Source organism: Cottoperca gobio, chromosome 8 (genome assembly GCF_900634415.1).
Source record: "Cottoperca gobio chromosome 8, fCotGob3.1, whole genome shotgun sequence".
Classification (NCBI taxonomy): domain Eukaryota; kingdom Metazoa; phylum Chordata; class Actinopteri; order Perciformes; family Bovichtidae; genus Cottoperca; species Cottoperca gobio.
This window is the reverse complement of record NC_041362.1, coordinates 20,393,104-20,410,323: the sequence shown is the minus strand read 5'-3', so window position 1 is coordinate 20,410,323 and position 17,220 is coordinate 20,393,104. Positions and strand designations below refer to the sequence as shown.

Below are 17,220 nucleotides of genomic sequence, written 5' to 3'. Positions count from 1 at the left end.
TAATATGTGGGTTAACTTCCGTCGGCTGGAAGCAGCAGCAGTCCGCGAACATAGCAGCTGAGCAGGCCACAGGCTGTACTGTGAAGTCCCTGAATGTAACATCTCTAAACACAGCAGGCCGCTTCACTGTCCTCCTCTGCTCCCAATATCAGACAATAAATCAAACACAAAGGGGAGAGTTTCCTGTCAGGACTGCAGAGGTTAATTCACTTTAATTTCACAATCATTGGGCTTCTTTATGAAAGTAAACCAGATATCAAACGAGTGAGTATGTAATTTAATGTAGGCCTAGTGAGTGTCAGCTGACATGAAGCTGGTTTATAAATGATCCTGCACCTTGTTTAGTGCCTGAGGGGACATGTGCACATATTACTGAGTTTCATCTTCAAAGAGCTCAGGGCGGGGTAGTGTTTGTAAGACTTGATTTGATGTGTAAATGTTAATTAACATCAGTTGTACTGGCTAAAGATTGTTCACTCCACAAGCAGAGGGCATTCAGATTGTTAGCAATGATGCTGTTGTTAGGATGGACGGACGTGGGAAGTTCATCTTTACTGAGCTTAGAACATGTATTAAACACCAGGGACACCTTATTGTAATGCATCCTCTGGTGGCCATATTGGAGGATAGAGAGGAGACGTTATTAATTCATGAAGCGTTTTTACTGGCTGTGATCACTTCATCACTGACATCAACCTGTCTGATGCACAATATGATTGCATTATGATACAATGGGATATTGACATTTGGCATGGCTGAATTCAGAAATGAACCACTATACAAGCAAATCTTTCTTTAGTATTACACAAAATTATAAATACAAGATAAGTGATTTAAAGATATCTCCTAAAATGCTCATCAAAACTCATTGTTTAGTTATGAAGGACATGAGACCAGGGCTGCGGCTATTATTTTCAGTATTGGTGAATCAGTCAATGTCTTCTATTAATTGTGAGTCCATAAAATGTTAAAAAACAAAGTAGAAATGCCCATCCAAGTCCAAGGTTGCATCTACATGCTTGTTTAACGTTCCAAAAGCCACATATTTTCAGCTCACTATGATATAAAACAGTAAAGCAGAAAGTTCTTATATTGGAGAAACTAATTAATTAGTTAAACAATGTTTAGATTGATAAAATACTGTAGTAAGAGATGAACATTTCCTAAATATCTGCTTTTTGCTGTGTGAAATGTTGTCCTTTCCACCCTGATGGTTAATGATTTATTTTATAAAATACAAATGTTCTCCTTTTTTATGATGTCACTAAGCCGAGGTGAGCTGTACTTCAGGTGAGAAGGACTGAATTAATTTCACAACTCAAGCATGTTTCAAGAGTCTACTAATTAATTTTTAAACATGCAGGCATACATAGAAACAAACTTCTGCCTGGAATAGTCTGAAAAAATACATCCAACAACCTCAAATTTTACAGGATGCATTTTGAAAATGGTCAGAAAAAATGTAAATAATACCTGATTAGTTGTTTATCATCCCTGACGTTTACCTCGTAAGACTTTGTCTTGCACACATTAGAGCTTAATCAGGATGTATTCAAACTAAGCTGCTTGCTTTAGTTCAAATCAAATCAAATCAAATCAAATTTATTTGTATAGCCCAATATCACAAATTATACATTTGTCTCAGTGTGCTTTACAGATGGAAAATGGAAGAAACCTCAGGGAGAGCAACTGAGGAGGGATCCCTCTCCCAGGACGGACAGACGTGCAATAGATGTCGTGTGTACAGGATAAACAACATAGTACAAATACAACATTTGACAGAAATTATGTTGTGTTGGAAAAAAAAGAAATAGAAAGTTTGGATGAACCCAGGAAAATGTCAAAAAGGCTTCCCGGTGTCCAGCAGGACCAGGTCAGCAGGCGCTGTCACGATTCATGATCCTGACGTAAACTTTATCAGTGGCAACCTGCCACATGAGAGACAGACACTCCGGGGATGATACCCCGGATGGTGAGTTAGTAACATACATTTACATAAATGCATACAGATAGAGAGGGAGAAGAAGAGAGAGGGAGAGAAGGAAGAGAGCAGGGAGGTGTCCCCCGGCAGTCTAAGCCTATAGCAGCATAACTAGGGGCTGATCCAGGGCAAACCTGAGCCAGCCCTAACTATAAGCTTTATCAAAAAGGAAAGTCTTTAGCCTACTCTTAAATGTGGAGAGTGTGTCTGCCTCCCGAACACAAACTGGAAGCTGGTTCCACTGGAGAGGAGCTTGATAGCTGAAGGCTCTGGCTCCCATTGTACTCTTAGAGACTCTAGGAACCACAAGTAACCCTGCAGTCTGGGAGCGTAATGCTCTAGTTGGTTTATAAGGTACTATGAGCTCTTTAAGATATGCTGGAGCCTTACCTTTAATTGATTTGTAAGTCAGGAGAAGTATTTTGAATTCTATTCTGTATTTTACCGGGAGCCAGTGCAGAGCTGCTAATACAGGAGTAATATGATCCCGTTTCCTTGTTCTAGTCAATACACGTGCCGCTGCATTTTGGATCAACTGAAGAGTCTTAAGCGACTTTTTGGGACAACCTGATAACAATGAGTTGCAGTAATCCAGCCTTGAAGTAACAAATGCATGGACTAGTTTTTCTGCATCATTTTGAGACAGGATGTGTCTTATTTTCGCAATGTTACGTAGATGAAAGAAGGCAGTCCTTGAGATTTGTTTTATGTGGGAGTTAAACGACAGATCTTGATCAAAGATGACGCCAAGATTCCTTACAGTGGTGCTGGAGGCCAAGTTAATGCCATCCAGAGCTTCTATGTCATTAGAAAATGCGTTTCGGAGGCGTTTAGGGCCAAGTATAATAACTTCAGTTTTGTCTGTGTTTAACATCAAAAAGTTGCTAGACATCCAAGTTTTTATGTCCTTAAGGCATGCTTGAAGTTTAGCCAATTGATTGGTTTCATCTGGTTTAATTGATAGATATAATTGGGTATCATCCGCATAACAATGAAAGTTTATAGAGTGGTTCCTTATAATATTGCCCAAAGGAAGCATATATAAGGTGAATAGAATCGGTCCAAGTACAGAACCCTGCGGAACTCCAAGACTGACTTTGGCTGTCATGGAGGATTTATCGTTAACAAGTACAAATTGAGATCGCTCAGATAAATAGGACTTGAACCAGCTAGTTCCTTATAAAAGATGAGAGGAAGTGTGTGTTCACATTCACATTCTTGTGTTTCCAGTCTTGCTGGTTGATCTCAGCTTTACTCTCACCGTGTCTTTTGTCTTAAGGAACACTAAATAATTAATCTAAAAATACTTTAAATTCAGTTTTTACATCTGGGGAATGTTTTGCTGATTAGTAGTAGATGGTCTATTTGGCTGAACTCTGCACCATAACACTGATATTCAGCTTAATTCCCACTCACAACTCTATATTTGAGCTCTTTACATGTTGTTATAGAAGCAATGTTTTCGTAAATGATTACTTTTTAAGTTCTGATCCTGTGCAATCTATAAACAGCCGCATTAACACATCCCCGACGTCTCTCATACCGTGCTGTGAGTAGGACGAGCCGGCCCTCTGAGTATTCCTTTAAACTCAATGTTTCAGACAATGTACTTCAACATACACTCTTTATTAGCATCTGCAAAGTGTTTGTTGTTAGGAAGTTAAACAGGCCAGAATTCCCTCTCTAATATCTATTTTACATTGCTTTGAAAACATCTTCAAACAACTGGATTTATTCAAGTTTCTCACCAAAAACTACATTTTACAACGTTATAATTTACCTTCGCCTAATTGTAATTATGACTGAATAGAGCTTTAACGCGCCATATAGCAAGTCAATAGCACCTCCGTTACCTGGTGCTTTCACTTCTCGTGACGTCTCTATTCTGTGTGATGGCAATATTTTGTGCTCCATAGTAAATCATATGTTTTGTACTGATAAAATAAGTTTCAAATAAAGAAAAGATAATTAAAGTAATTGTAAAATGTGCAGAGAAAATAAAAGTTTGTCAATACTTGATACAAGATGTTTCTCTGTTCCACAGGTCATGCTCTCGTACAGAGTGCGGCTGCCGTGTGTGAGAGGCTGTTTGTTGTTGGCTGAAGGTGGAGATGAGGTCAGCTGTTGGAATACTCTCTGCGCTCTGACTGGGTGTAAATGTGACTGTCAAATATTCCGAATTGTTAGAATAGTTTGTTATCTCTCGGGAGGGTTGTCATGATCAAACTAACGCTCACTAAGTGACACATTATATCTTGTTTATCTGTTGCCAGATTGTGGTTTTACGGGGAAATGTGCTCAACTGTTTACTGACCGGACGCACTCTCGTCCTTCGCTGGGTCTTCTGCAGAAGTTGAACCTCGTTCAGCGTTTTCCAAAGTGTATCGGGGCTTCAGCTGACGACACACTGTGCTGGCCCATCGAGTACATGCGAGAGTATCTGCTGGTAGACAACTTTTGCACTGTTAATCTTGCTATTATCAAGACGGAGAATAATTGTCACTGTGAGAACTTTGCAGAGTGGTAAAATTGAGTCTCACAGTATAACTCTTGGATCTATGACTCAAACTGGACTTCATCGATCCACTCATAGGGCTGGACAATTAATCGAATCCATGCCGTGTTTTGTTTCGCCACTGCTGGGCAAAGGAAAGGATGTTAACCCCAAAGTGAGCATGAACAGGAAGAGTTCACAAGCTAACAACTTTGAGTTATCTCAATATTGTTTAAGTGGCAGAGTCATAGTCAGTGTGCTCTTTATTTCGTGCGATTTGTCACGGTCACCGACTGGAGACTCCTATTTATTTTTCATATATTAATGTTCACAACAGGCCTGTTGTTCTACAGTACATTGTTATTTTTTCAGATTTTACATGTTCACAAGGCTTGAAGTTACAAATTATAGTATTTGTGCTTGAAAGGTTTTTCACAATCCAATAGTTAAATAAAATTGTTTGGATTTTAACCATTCCGGTTCTTCTTATCGATTTTTGGTTCTTAATTGTTCTTCATTTTGATTCTTTAAGGGGTTAACTTAAAACAGGTCACTTGCTTATGTCACAGAAGAAACAAATCATTACACAAATGTATATTTATATTCACAATTCACTTCATAAGGTTTCTTGAACCTGTAAATGCATACAATTTCAGATGTTACAATTCCCCCGGTCTCCCCTACTGTAACTGTAACACTGAAACCTGCCAAAGTGACGCAGACAGGGTCCAACATACCGCCGTATGTTGGACCCTGTCTGCGGGCAGTAAATACAATCAGCCAGCTGCCCGATCGCAAAGTAAAACTAAATGAATGCAAATTATTTTCTGCTCTGCCGTGTCTGTCTCAGTCCCGGGGATGTGAGTACAGCGTGAAGACAGGCAGGCAGGCTTGTTTACTTCATAGAGGAAATGGCGGTCAATATAAACAACATAAAAGTTTAAACGCTCAGGAACATCCATTGCGTGTTGGAGAAAAAACATACGACTGGGTTGAGAAAGATGCTGGTGTTATAAGAGCCACTGTGTGGAGAAAGTTAGAGAGGGAGAGAGACAGCTGCTGCCCCGACAGCAATCAGCTTTGCGGTGCAGAGAAGAAAACCTGCGTAACTCTTATTAATCTTCCCATAGTGCTGAGACAAAACTAAATGTTTCCTGCTGTGGAGCACCGCAAAGAGAGAGTGCTAATGTGTGCATTTGGGAACCGAATTGGAATTTGGAACTGAAACTTTTGTTGTTTGGGTACCCGGTACCTGCCATTTTGAATTTGGTTCATACTTGAAACCGAGTTTTGGTTCCCAACTCTACATATCAATTCAACGGATTTAATCAGAACACGTAGGCCTGGCCTGCAGTCTATGTTGACTGTGTCCTATGTTGTGTCGGTCGTACTATAGAAGGAGTTATTGCTAATGTATAGTGAATAATACAAAAGAACAGGAACTTATTTTAAAGTCACACTCTCAATAGCAATATTTTGGTCTTGAAATGAATGACTATATAACTATATAATAATGAAATAAGATGTGGAATAGATGTTGTCCATACAGAATAAACAACCTAATAAAAAGTGTTGGTGTGGCACCTGAAGGAACAGTCCCACAGAGAACTGCTTCCGTTTAGGACCTGTTTGACGAGGACTTATGCAACAGATGATTGTGGAGGTAAACTGAAAGCAGTGTATGCTAAAAGGGATGGGTTCACTTATAAGCAAAGCTCACAACATTAACAGAAGTTGAGACGTGCTCAGACCTGACACCTCACTGCTTTTCTGCTCTTCTGCCTTTGAAGCTTTGTGGGTTGATTGTGTAAAAGATTATGTCCATAATATGCTTATGTTGACGTCATCTCAGACTGTTGCAGTAGAGAAATCTGTTTTTACTTGCAGTTGCAGAGCACAGGCTCCATATTCCCCTGCAGTTTGTGTACATTTCAGTTTGTGACGTCCCAGTTCATTGAATACATCGTACAATAACAGGCTGCGTGGTGACGTGTGTCCTTGTCCTGAAGCACAGGCTGCAGAGCTCCCAGAAGAGGATTAGCTGCTTAAACTCTAAACTTTGACATTCTCTTTGTGACCTATTGCACCTGCTAGCTTACACTAGATGTCTTCAAGTGTTTCCCATTAATTTCCTAGACTGTGGCGGCCAACAGTAGTCTAAATTCCTCCATGGTCACGGCACCGCGATGTAAAAATGTTCTTCCGGGGGACCCCTAGAACAGGGGAGTCAGACTCAATCACAGAGAGGGCCAAATAAAAAACTGGGACTACGTCGAGGACCAAACACGGGCCACATTTATTGAACAGGATAGACATATTGGATAAAGTGCAAAAAGATATGGAACATATTTAGGTAGGCTACATTCTCCTAGTATGCACATGTCAGAGCCAGATGTTTGGAATATTTTCTTAGCTGCCAGTTTAATGTTTGGGGCTCTATGGAAACCCTCAGTAAGTGAAGGTGTGCATCAGTGAGACTCCTGTGTGGGTTTGTGTTCATCTTCATCACAGAGAAAAGCTGCTCTCACAGGTATGTGCTTCCAAACATGCAAAGCATCTGAGCGGCATGAAGGCGAGGCATCGTTTCGGGGATGAAGCTTGGAAACTGTGCAGCGCCCACAGAGTCATACTTTGCCTTGAGTGTGTCGTTACACTGGAGGTCAATCGGCTCCATTTAGATGCTCACAGGAGCTGTTTCCACGTCAACTGCAAACGGATTGCTGAGCAGTTAAATTTGATCTCAGTTTATCAGCAGAATGCGCAGTCGGGAACACAGCAGTGGAGATGGTTTGTCAGTGTTTGGAAACACATAGTGACCAAAGTTTCTCTCAATGCATCATACATATCCGTGATCACACGATCCTGATGCTGGAGGTTTAACAGTGAGATGCTTCATTATGTCGCACAAAAAGGCCAGCTCACATTGCCACTTTCCCTCGACTTAGCCATCGCACCTCTGTGAGATAGCGCATGTCACCATGTTCAGAATGTATCTCCTCAAGAAAAGAATTAAATTGGCTCTTATAAAGTTAACTGTCTGTGTTACGGTGCTTATTAGATGTTTCATTTCCAGAGCTTTACAACACAGCGCTTCCTGGCGTATGATGCAGTGATACACGTCAGCTCACCTGCACAGGTCTCCCGCTGCCTCTTCTCCCACATCCTCCTCACTAATCCACTCTTTGATTATTAACATGCACATACTAGAATCGCGGTAGTATTAAAATGATTAACAAAAAGTTTGTATTCTTCGAGGCCGTGACGCACCAAGCCGACGGTCAGTTCTCAACCTAGTTGTTGTGCTGTGTCCCTGACGTTGAGTGTCGTCAGTGAGAGAAATCTCTGATTAGCTGTTCAGCTTAAGCAAATCAGTGCAAGGAAGAAAAAGCGGACGTGAGGAAAAACATGATGCAGTTTCTGCATTAAATAAATTAATGGAGTGGCAGACAATCAAAATAGGACGCCTTTGTCCTATTTGTCCATGTAATGGGGCCCATTATACATACGTTCCCATTGTGCCATTTAACATCATGACCCATATTTAACAACTTTAATGTAAATGAGTATCCACTGTTTCTTTTCCATATATTGCTAATAAGTTACTTTGAAGGTGAATGGAATTTGTGTTGTACTGACCCGTTAAAGTAACTACCTAGACTAAAGTGGATTTGGCTGACCAGCCAGAGGCAGATCAATGGCATTAATTTGTTTTCCCTGCATCATTGCAGCACCCTCGCATGCTTTACAGCCACACACAGGCCTTTCCTCAGCATTATTTGAATACTTCTTGTGTATATATCAGCTTTAAAGTGAGGCATGGCCCTTATTGTGTGCCCTGCCCAGGTGACATCATCTGCAGAAATCAATGATGCGCCATTGTTGGTGCTGTTAGTTATGTGAGGGATAATATAACCTGGTGTCCAGTTGCACTGTTTCTGTGAAGGGAACTGGACCACATGACTATAATTAGGAAGAAAGCAGCTGGAGCACTGGTTTGTTTAAGATTTACATTTATTTAATTTATTTCAATTTGTTTGTCAGGTCACACAGAGCAGCACTCTGTGGGCTCATAGGCAGATCCTCTTGTCTGTGGAAATTGTAATTATAGCTTTTGGCTGCCCATGCAAGTAGATCCATGAAAGAAGATCAGGGTACATGCAGTGCTCACTGTTGGCTGACCTGCAGTGTTAACAGCCACTGATGTGTCTGTGTGTACTCAAGCAGGCCTTCTCCACTTCAATCACCAAGCACACTGAGCAATCTGTGGACAAGGCTAAATATTAGTTATTTTCATATCAACTTTAGTCTGATGGACTTGGATAAACGTGACCTGGACCTGAAAGCAATACTTCTTTAACGTGTCCATACTCCGGCTGCAGATTACTGGTACATCAGATACATCTATGTCTGAGTGAATGTCTGGTAAACATCCTACATTCTTAAATCAACATGATGATGATGATGTGTTTCTCTCTCTCTGTCTAGGTACTGATATCTCCGTTGGCGACGAGGTAGCCATCAAGTTGGAATGTGTGAAGACCAAACACCCACAGCTCCACATAGAGAGCAAAATCTACAAGATGATGCAGGGCGGAGGTACAGTTTACTATAACTCACCACACACACACACACACACCCTGACTGATATGAAATGATCTATATCCTGAAATGTGTGTATAGTTATCCAATTACCTATATGTTGATATTAGGATAGAAGACATTGCCCATAGCGCCCAGCTCTACTACTGAAACCACAGTGGTGTACCTCAATCACATTTTCAAACTAGTTTTACTTTGCTGGCTGATGAATTCACTGCGGGCTTGTTAGTGATTTCTGTCTTCATAGCAAACAGTCTACTTGACTGCATGTAGAAGAGACATTCTGCCTCTGTCAGCACTATGTGCACACATGCATCTGTATTTTTGTCTACCAGGGCAGGATTTATCAGGGCACGGTGGCTGACCCAGACCCCAAATGTATATAAATAGTGTGTGTGTGTGACTGTGACTGTGTGTGTCAGCATTTTGTTGCTGCCTGCCTATAGAAGGAAATGACAGATGGCCTCTTCGCCTTAGCAAGGTCAGCCAGCTACTACAACTAAAGCAGCGCGCGTGCTCTCTATATTAGCATTACACCGGCCACCAACCAAATTATTTCAATGCAGTGATTGTTACGTCCCCGGCTCGGCGAGGGAAAAGGGAGTAACATACACCAGATGTTTGATGGTAAAATAAGATATATTTATTATATACTGTGGACAATTCGGCAAACAATTGCTTTTAACGACACAATGAAGAACAAAAAGAGGGTTCTTAACACAAGAGCAATAAGGCATCAAAGCCAAACCAACAAAAAATAAACACCAACTTAAACCAATTCCAAAACAAAACTTGGGGTGAAAACTGGATCAATACAAAATAAGAACAAAGCATAAATAGCACTGAAGCACCTAGCGATTCCAACACATTGGACACAGAGCACGTAACTTTAACCGATGACATTCAATGCAACCGAATCTAGTATCCACACACACGAGTACAAGGCATATGGCTGACAACACCAGCAGCCCCGACTGTCGAGCTGGCTTGGCATTTGTAGTCACCGGTCTCTCCAGTGCCTCGGACTGGAGAGCCAGAACAGGTGCACCACCAATGGACAATATTTTGCAACATATTTAGCGATTTGGATATTGCACTAGTCCTTATTGCGATTTTGATAAGATTCAGATGAATTGTTCAGCCCATCATGTACAAAAAATGACCAGCCACAGATAATAATCACTCCCAACTTTGAAGATATTCAAGGTACTAAAAACACTGTCGTCTTAATGTCTTTGGTAACTTCAGAAACAGTTTGCACAACAGTACTGAATAAATAAGCACTAAATATTCACCCATCTCCTTCTTTCCTGCTCCCTCTTCTCCTTTAGTGGGTATCCCGACGATAAAGTGGTGCGGTGCAGAGGGGGACTACAACGTGATGGTGATGGAGCTGTTGGGGCCCAGTCTGGAGGATCTGTTCAATTTCTGCTCTCGGAAGTTCAGCCTCAAGACAGTCCTGCTGCTGGCTGACCAGATGGTGAGAAAAGAAGAACTGATGCTGTTAACATTGCCCAATATCCTTTGTGGTTTTCTTTAGCTAGAGCTTACTTGGTTTTCTCAGTTTTCTCAGTTGCACTTGTGTCTGACTGCATCCAGCCATGTTTCCATGTGAAGGCTGACCTCAGATCCTCTCCTGCTTCTCCCTCTAGATCAGCCGCATTGAATACATCCACTCCAAGAACTTCATCCATAGAGACGTGAAGCCAGACAACTTTCTCATGGGGCTGGGCAAGAAGGGCAACCTGGTCTACATCATCGACTTCGGCCTGGCCAAGAAGTACCGCGATGCTCGCACACACCAGCACATCCCCTACCGTGAGAACAAGAACCTGACCGGCACCGCCCGCTACGCCTCCATTAACACTCACCTGGGCATCGGTAAGAGCAGCCACTAAACACTACACACTGCCTTCTTACCCTCCAGGCTGCTGATGTGACTCTGTTCTCTGTGTCTACAGAACAGTCCAGGCGAGACGACCTGGAGTCGCTGGGCTACGTCCTCATGTACTTCAACCTGGGCTCTCTGCCCTGGCAGGGCCTCAAAGCTGCCACCAAGAGGCAGAAATACGAACGCATCAGTGAGAAGAAAATGTCCACGCCCATTGAAGTCCTCTGCAAAGGCTACCCATGTATGTTCAGCTCCCTCTTTTATTACTTGTTAAGAGTCCTAACCAATAAAGGCAACAAAAAAATCCTACAGAAAGAAGAAGAATGTTAAGAATCATGTATTGATGTTGATCCAAACCCTGATTGCTCCTCTTCCTCACAGCGGAGTTTGCCACCTACCTGAACTTCTGCCGCTCTCTGCGCTTTGACGACAAACCAGACTACTCGTACCTCCGCCAGCTCTTCAGGAACCTCTTCCACAGACAGGGCTTCTCCTACGACTACGTCTTCGACTGGAACATGCTCAAATTTGTAAGTTGTATTATCACATTGAGGTGTTTGGTTGGATATAATTATTATTATTATTATTACAGGTTTATATATATTTAGCCTTAAAGACACTGGCTAGACATCCAACTAGATACCAACGTTATCTCAGCCCTCTGGAGAGAGGCAGGCCACAGCCGTGTTTCCACTGCACAGTACTGCTCTGGTCCTCTCACTTTTGGTAGCAGCCGCTTTTCTCTTTTCCGTTTTCCACTGCGGATAGTCCCTCCTTAGCGTAGGCGGGATGATCAGCTGATTGCTGCCGTGACTTCAACGGGACACTCACGGAATCCATTTAACAGCAACCACACATGAATGCACTTAATCAATTGTACCACGTAGTTTTGCCGGCTGCCATTTAATAATGGTCTTGGCCAAGTGAATTTTTAAAAAATGTAATCACTGTTGACGGTAGCTTGGCTTTGTGCAGGATGTCCCGTGTCAGACAGTAGAAGGTCCTCTCTGACCAATCAGCTGTCTGCAGTGTTTTAACTCCACCTTCTATTATGGGCTCGGCTCACGTGGAACCTCGGCCGAGGTGCTACTAAAAAAAAGTACCAGGTACTATCCACAACTTTTGGCAATGAAAACCATAAAAGAGCGTGTTGAGTAGAGCCGTGCTTTACTATGCGGTGGAACACTCGTCAATTTCATTCATACCTCAAAGAAAAGGTGAATTCCATAAAAACTCTTTTTTTTTCTTTTTTTCTTCCATAAATTGACGAGAACAAATCTGTTCGTTCGCGTGCTTTTAGATTGAGGCCCATTGTCACCGTGTTTTAGCCAGTGCCAAATTCCACAGGAAATCTGTTGTAGCTAGACAGCTGAACTGAAGCTTTGGTTAAAGCAGCCCTTTTGATGAGCTTGCAGGCTATATACTGTATGCTAATGTAAATGTATAATAATAACTCTGTGTGTGTGTGTGTGTGTGTGTGTGTGTGTGTGTGTGTGTGTGTGTGTGTGTGTGTGTGTGTGTGTGTGTGTCAGGGTGCCAACAGGGCCGTGGAGGATGCAGAGAGGGAGCGCCGGGAGCGTGAGGAGAGGCTGAGGCACAGCAGGAACCCCGGAGCCAGGGGCATGGCCTCGGCCTCAGGAAGAGTCAGGGCAGCTCCGGAGGTCGCAGCCCCCTCACCACTCAACCCCGCCTCACACACAGGTCAGCGAACACGCCCACACACACACACTAACTGACAGGTCATACGTCAGTATTGCGTTTGAGTCGGGCCTTTTCCATCCACTCATTGTATTCATTTGACTTATTTTGTGTCTTTCAGGTTTAGAGAAGGAGAGGAAGGTGAGCATGCGTCTTCATCGTGGGGCACCAGTCAACATCTCCTCCTCAGACCTGACGGGACGCCAGGACACATCCCGCATGTCCTCACAGGTAACACACACACACTGCTTAGTTACATAATGTGTGAAGTCCACAACAGGTGTGTCGTCCCAAACTTAGTATCGCAGTAGAGCAGGAAAATAAATCCCTCTCATTCAGTGGGTAATGGGCATTAAATAGAACAAGGGGAGGACTTTGCATTGCAGCACAGTGAATACTATGAAATATATAATCTGCAGTATTGGCGTTACTAGTTTAACTACATTTCTCAGTAGCACAGTGGTAGTGTTGCTGTTTTCTGAATCAAATAGCTTTTCAGTAGCGTAGCTCTTTTATTGATCAAGTGGTCTAAAAATAAAACTGCTTAGCATCAGTAAGTACACAGACGTTCATGTGTCGCTGACAGAGGCACTTCGTATTACGGAGACATCACACACCTGGCATCGATGCCTGTTGGCCCTGCTGCAGGGAATACGGACACAGCAGCTTGAGTTAGTGAAGCGAACTGTTAGCTTAGCGAACTGTTAGCTTAGCGAACTGTTAGCTTAGCGAACTGTTAGTGAAGCGAACTGTTAGTGAAGCGAACTGTTAGTGAAGCGAACTGTTAGCTTAGCTAACTGTTACATTAGCTCACTGTTAGTGAAGCTAACTGTTACATTAGCTCACTGTTAGTGAAGCTAACTGTTAGCTTAGCTCACGGTTAGTGAAGCTCACTGTTAGTGAAGCTCACTGTTAGTGAAGCTAACTGTTACATTAGCTCACTGCTAGTGAAGCTAACTGTTAGCTTAGCTCACGGTTAGTGAAGCTCACTGTTAGTGAAGCTCACTGTTACATTAGCTCACTGTTACATTAGCTCACTGTTACATTAGCTCACTGTTAGCTTAGCTCACTACACTTTCCAAGTAGCTTGCCAAACACAGATCATCTGCTAGGCTCAATTGCCTAGCAGGAACCATATATCACAAGAGAACGTGAGAGTATGTATCGGCATGTACAGACTTCTCACTTGTACCAAATGTTAGTAACTTTTTTGCATTTTACATTCACTTACATGAAGCAACCAAACAGCAGCAGTTCCTTTGTAACAGCAGAACTAAATGAGAACAATTGAGATTAGGGTAAATAAGCATTTCCTTTTTTTGGACGTAGTTTCATTCCATCCTGCTGGAAGTGTGAATCTGTTTCATGGCTTCATTGGGTCCTTTGTTCTTTTCCCACTTGAAGACATGGTGCTCCCCCTGGAGGTCAAAGAGTGTAGCAACCGGTCTAAGCATGAGATTGTATTAAATCTGCTGTTGGTGTTTAACGTGAAGCCATAGCACTATTTATTTATCAGAAACTGGTTCACATAAAAACTGTCCACACATCATCAACACAGGAGGCACTAATAACAAATCAGGTCTTGAATTTATTTGATCTACATTTCATAAGATTTATTTGGTAGATAGACGGTGAGAAAGACAGGAATCACTTTGTGAATTATCATGAGTAACCGACTCACGACTCTGGGTTGTTGTACATGTTAAACTACAAATACATAATGTCCATTTGTACCTGGTATTGATGTTGTTGTTGTTAACGTCTCTCCTGCAGGCTCTGTCCTCCCGAGTCACGCCCAGCGGCCTCCAGTCTGCAGCTCCACGGTGAAAGCGCCCATCCATCCACTTGTGCACCATGGAGGCCTCAACATGCACCGCCTGCAGCACACACACACACACACACACACACACACACACACACACACACACACACACACCCACACACCCACACACACAACTCTTCAATGACACAGGGGACTGCCAACCAATGCACCAGAGTCTGGCTGCACTCTTGTTCACTTTATAGAGGAAGAGCTGCACAACCAGGATTGTGTGTGTGAGCAGCCCCCACACGCACACAGACACAGACACACACACACAGACACACACACACACACACACGCGCGCGCGCGCAGACACACACGCGCAGACACACACACACACACTCTGTTGATGAAGCCTTGGATTCACTTTTCTCTGGCATCTTTTTTTTTTTTTTTTTTAAACCTTTTGGTTTTACTTATTTTTGCTATTTAGCATTAAAACTTATCTTCCACCAGCTCCGCTGACAGACTTCACAAGGGTCTGTTATCAGTTGTCAAATAGTGTGTAGGACATTTTTTGATGATGAAAGCTGGAAGACACGTGATCTATCATGGCATTGTTAAAGAACAGTGCATAAACTCTATTGTTTGTCAACAAACAAGTCAACTGTTTTGTTTTAGGTGTTTGAGGTTTAAATGTAAAGGTAGGATAACCCTGACAAAAGGTCTTCTAATGTTCTAGTTTCAAAGGTGTTTTTTTTTTTTGTCCTCCTCAGGTGCGTGTTGTAGTAATTCCAAAAACGCGCAGCACATTTTCTGTCTATGTTGAGGTTGTGAGTGCAGTGTGCTGCTTGGGAAAGCTATGAATGGATGACATGTTGTTTTTAACCGGTGCATAGTGATGTGCGTTTGTGTGCGTTTGTGTGGTTCCGTTCTATACAAGAACAAGTTGAGGTGTATTCTCTTTTAGGTTTCTATCTCCTTTGCCTCCTAACCTCTTTCTACACCACACGTCTGCCTCCATTTTTCTTTTTCCAACTACACCTCTGGCCATTTTCTACCAAGACCTTTTCAAACGCTCACCGTCTGTCTTATTTGAAGACTTGCACCGACATTTCAGGGAGTTATAACTTGCTTGTCTGAATGTGCCTCTCCAACACAAACACCCACCTCACGCAGGCTGAAAACATTTATTTTCCAATGGAATGATACTTGGTGTTTAGTTTTCCTCGTACTTCTTTACAATTTTAGTCAACAAGCCCAGAGCAGATAAATCCACAGCCAAACTCCACAATGGAAACATAGTGCTGGTTATTATTCGCCCATTTGCAGGATTATATTGCAGAAATACGTCCTGGTAAGCAAAACAAACAATTATTCTGATCCATTACTTTTCTCTTTATTCTAATAATTTCATATTGATGCGCCGATACACTAGATTTCGCTACATGGGTGCACAGTGCACAACTGAAGTGAAGCCTGTCAGTTCAGATGTCCTTGACATGACTAAATGAGAGGCACACGGATCAAGATCAGTTTATGTGAAAGTCCAGGTAGAAAATGCACCGTCGTGCTTTAACATGAGGCTAGTTGGAAGTGGGGAGGTTTTGGAGAGCTGTGGACTGTCGTCTTAAAGGATGTCCAGCGGTACTGGAGCTACGAGCCTCGTGTGGCTCTTTTCGGTGACCTGTGTTCTTCCACCTGGGCGGCCGATCTGACCAAGGAATCCTGCAGATTTTGGAGTAGAAAATCCTCGATGTGGTAGACTGGTGGTAGGCCATTTTCTCTAGTTGTAGGGGAGGGTTGTAGTGGTAATGTGTACATGCTTGTTCTGTTGTTGTGTATAGGGTGTTACTCTTCTGCCACGTTCACAGCAGCCGCTTTACGGTTCGGGATTATGGCGGCGGTGTATGGAGGGATTGGGAATGCCTCACTCCATTAGAGTTCCTGCTAAATCCGTTTTTATATATATATATATATATATATATATATATATATATATATATATAGCAGGTACACTTTACAAGGGATAATAGTTTTTCTGTCTTGTCTGCTTCTCTCACTGCTTTCTTAGTTTGTCACCTGTGCAGTAGATATATCTCTTGGATTCATAGAAAATCTTTCTTTTAACTCCCACCTTAAGAATAATGCTCCTGATTTGTAATGCCACTGTATTTGTGTATTTTAAAAGTGTAAATAAATTAATAAGTACTTGTATATGTTGCATTTTATTCATTGGGCTGGCCGAACTGATCCTTTAAATCACTACAAACCATCTGGAGACAATAAATGTCCATTCCATCATTTCTAATACCATTCTCTGTACACGCATCATCCTTACTGAACTGTCTTTGAATGGGACAGGGTCAAATACAATACAGCTCACTACCCATCTAATCCCAACTCCACATGAATGCTGTAATAAATCAATACAATGGTTCCTTGCAGCAATGCTATAATGTGAGCAGAGGGTAGAGCTGCACAGCCAGGACAGGCAGCGGAACCTCCACAGTGACGAGTCACACCAAAGAGAGACCGCAAGCTACGTGGACAAGATAGAGTTGATGTTTATAGCGCTGTACATCAATAAACCTGTCTAGGTGTCATTTTGTTATACTTGTAATATAATGAACTGTGAGCATGTGAAGTGTTCCAGGGAAAGAGGGTGCTGGGGGAGGTGTGTGTTTATTTATTGTTACACTGATTCATATGCACAACATGATAGAAGAGAAACATGGATTTAGTGTTGATAAGAAAATAATATTGTGAGTCTTGGATATGACTCATCATTGTCT

General features: G+C 42.3%; 1 protein-coding gene across 2 annotated transcripts in view; it reads left to right on the top strand.

Moving 5' to 3' along the window:
- Positions 1-16,416, top strand: part of csnk1da (casein kinase 1, delta a) — a 17,214-nt gene extending 798 nt beyond the window's left edge. The window contains exons 1-9 of one of the 2 annotated variants that reach the window (XM_029437498.1): positions 8,840-8,861; positions 8,961-9,071; positions 10,406-10,554; positions 10,727-10,955; positions 11,036-11,206; positions 11,347-11,495; positions 12,498-12,666; positions 12,785-12,894; positions 14,437-16,415. In XM_029437498.1, coding sequence (XP_029293358.1) covers positions 9,056-9,071; positions 10,406-10,554; positions 10,727-10,955; positions 11,036-11,206; positions 11,347-11,495; positions 12,498-12,666; positions 12,785-12,894; positions 14,437-14,490 — 1,047 coding nt within the window. In that variant the 5' untranslated portion in view covers positions 8,840-8,861; positions 8,961-9,055 and the 3' untranslated portion in view covers positions 14,491-16,415. Of the gene's footprint in view, positions 1-8,839; positions 8,862-8,960; positions 9,072-10,405; positions 10,555-10,726; positions 10,956-11,035; positions 11,207-11,346; positions 11,496-12,497; positions 12,667-12,784; positions 12,895-14,436 lie in introns of those variants that run through there. The other variant, XM_029437497.1, reaches the window with a different exon arrangement.
- The last annotated feature ends 804 nt before the right edge of the window (positions 16,417-17,220 follow it).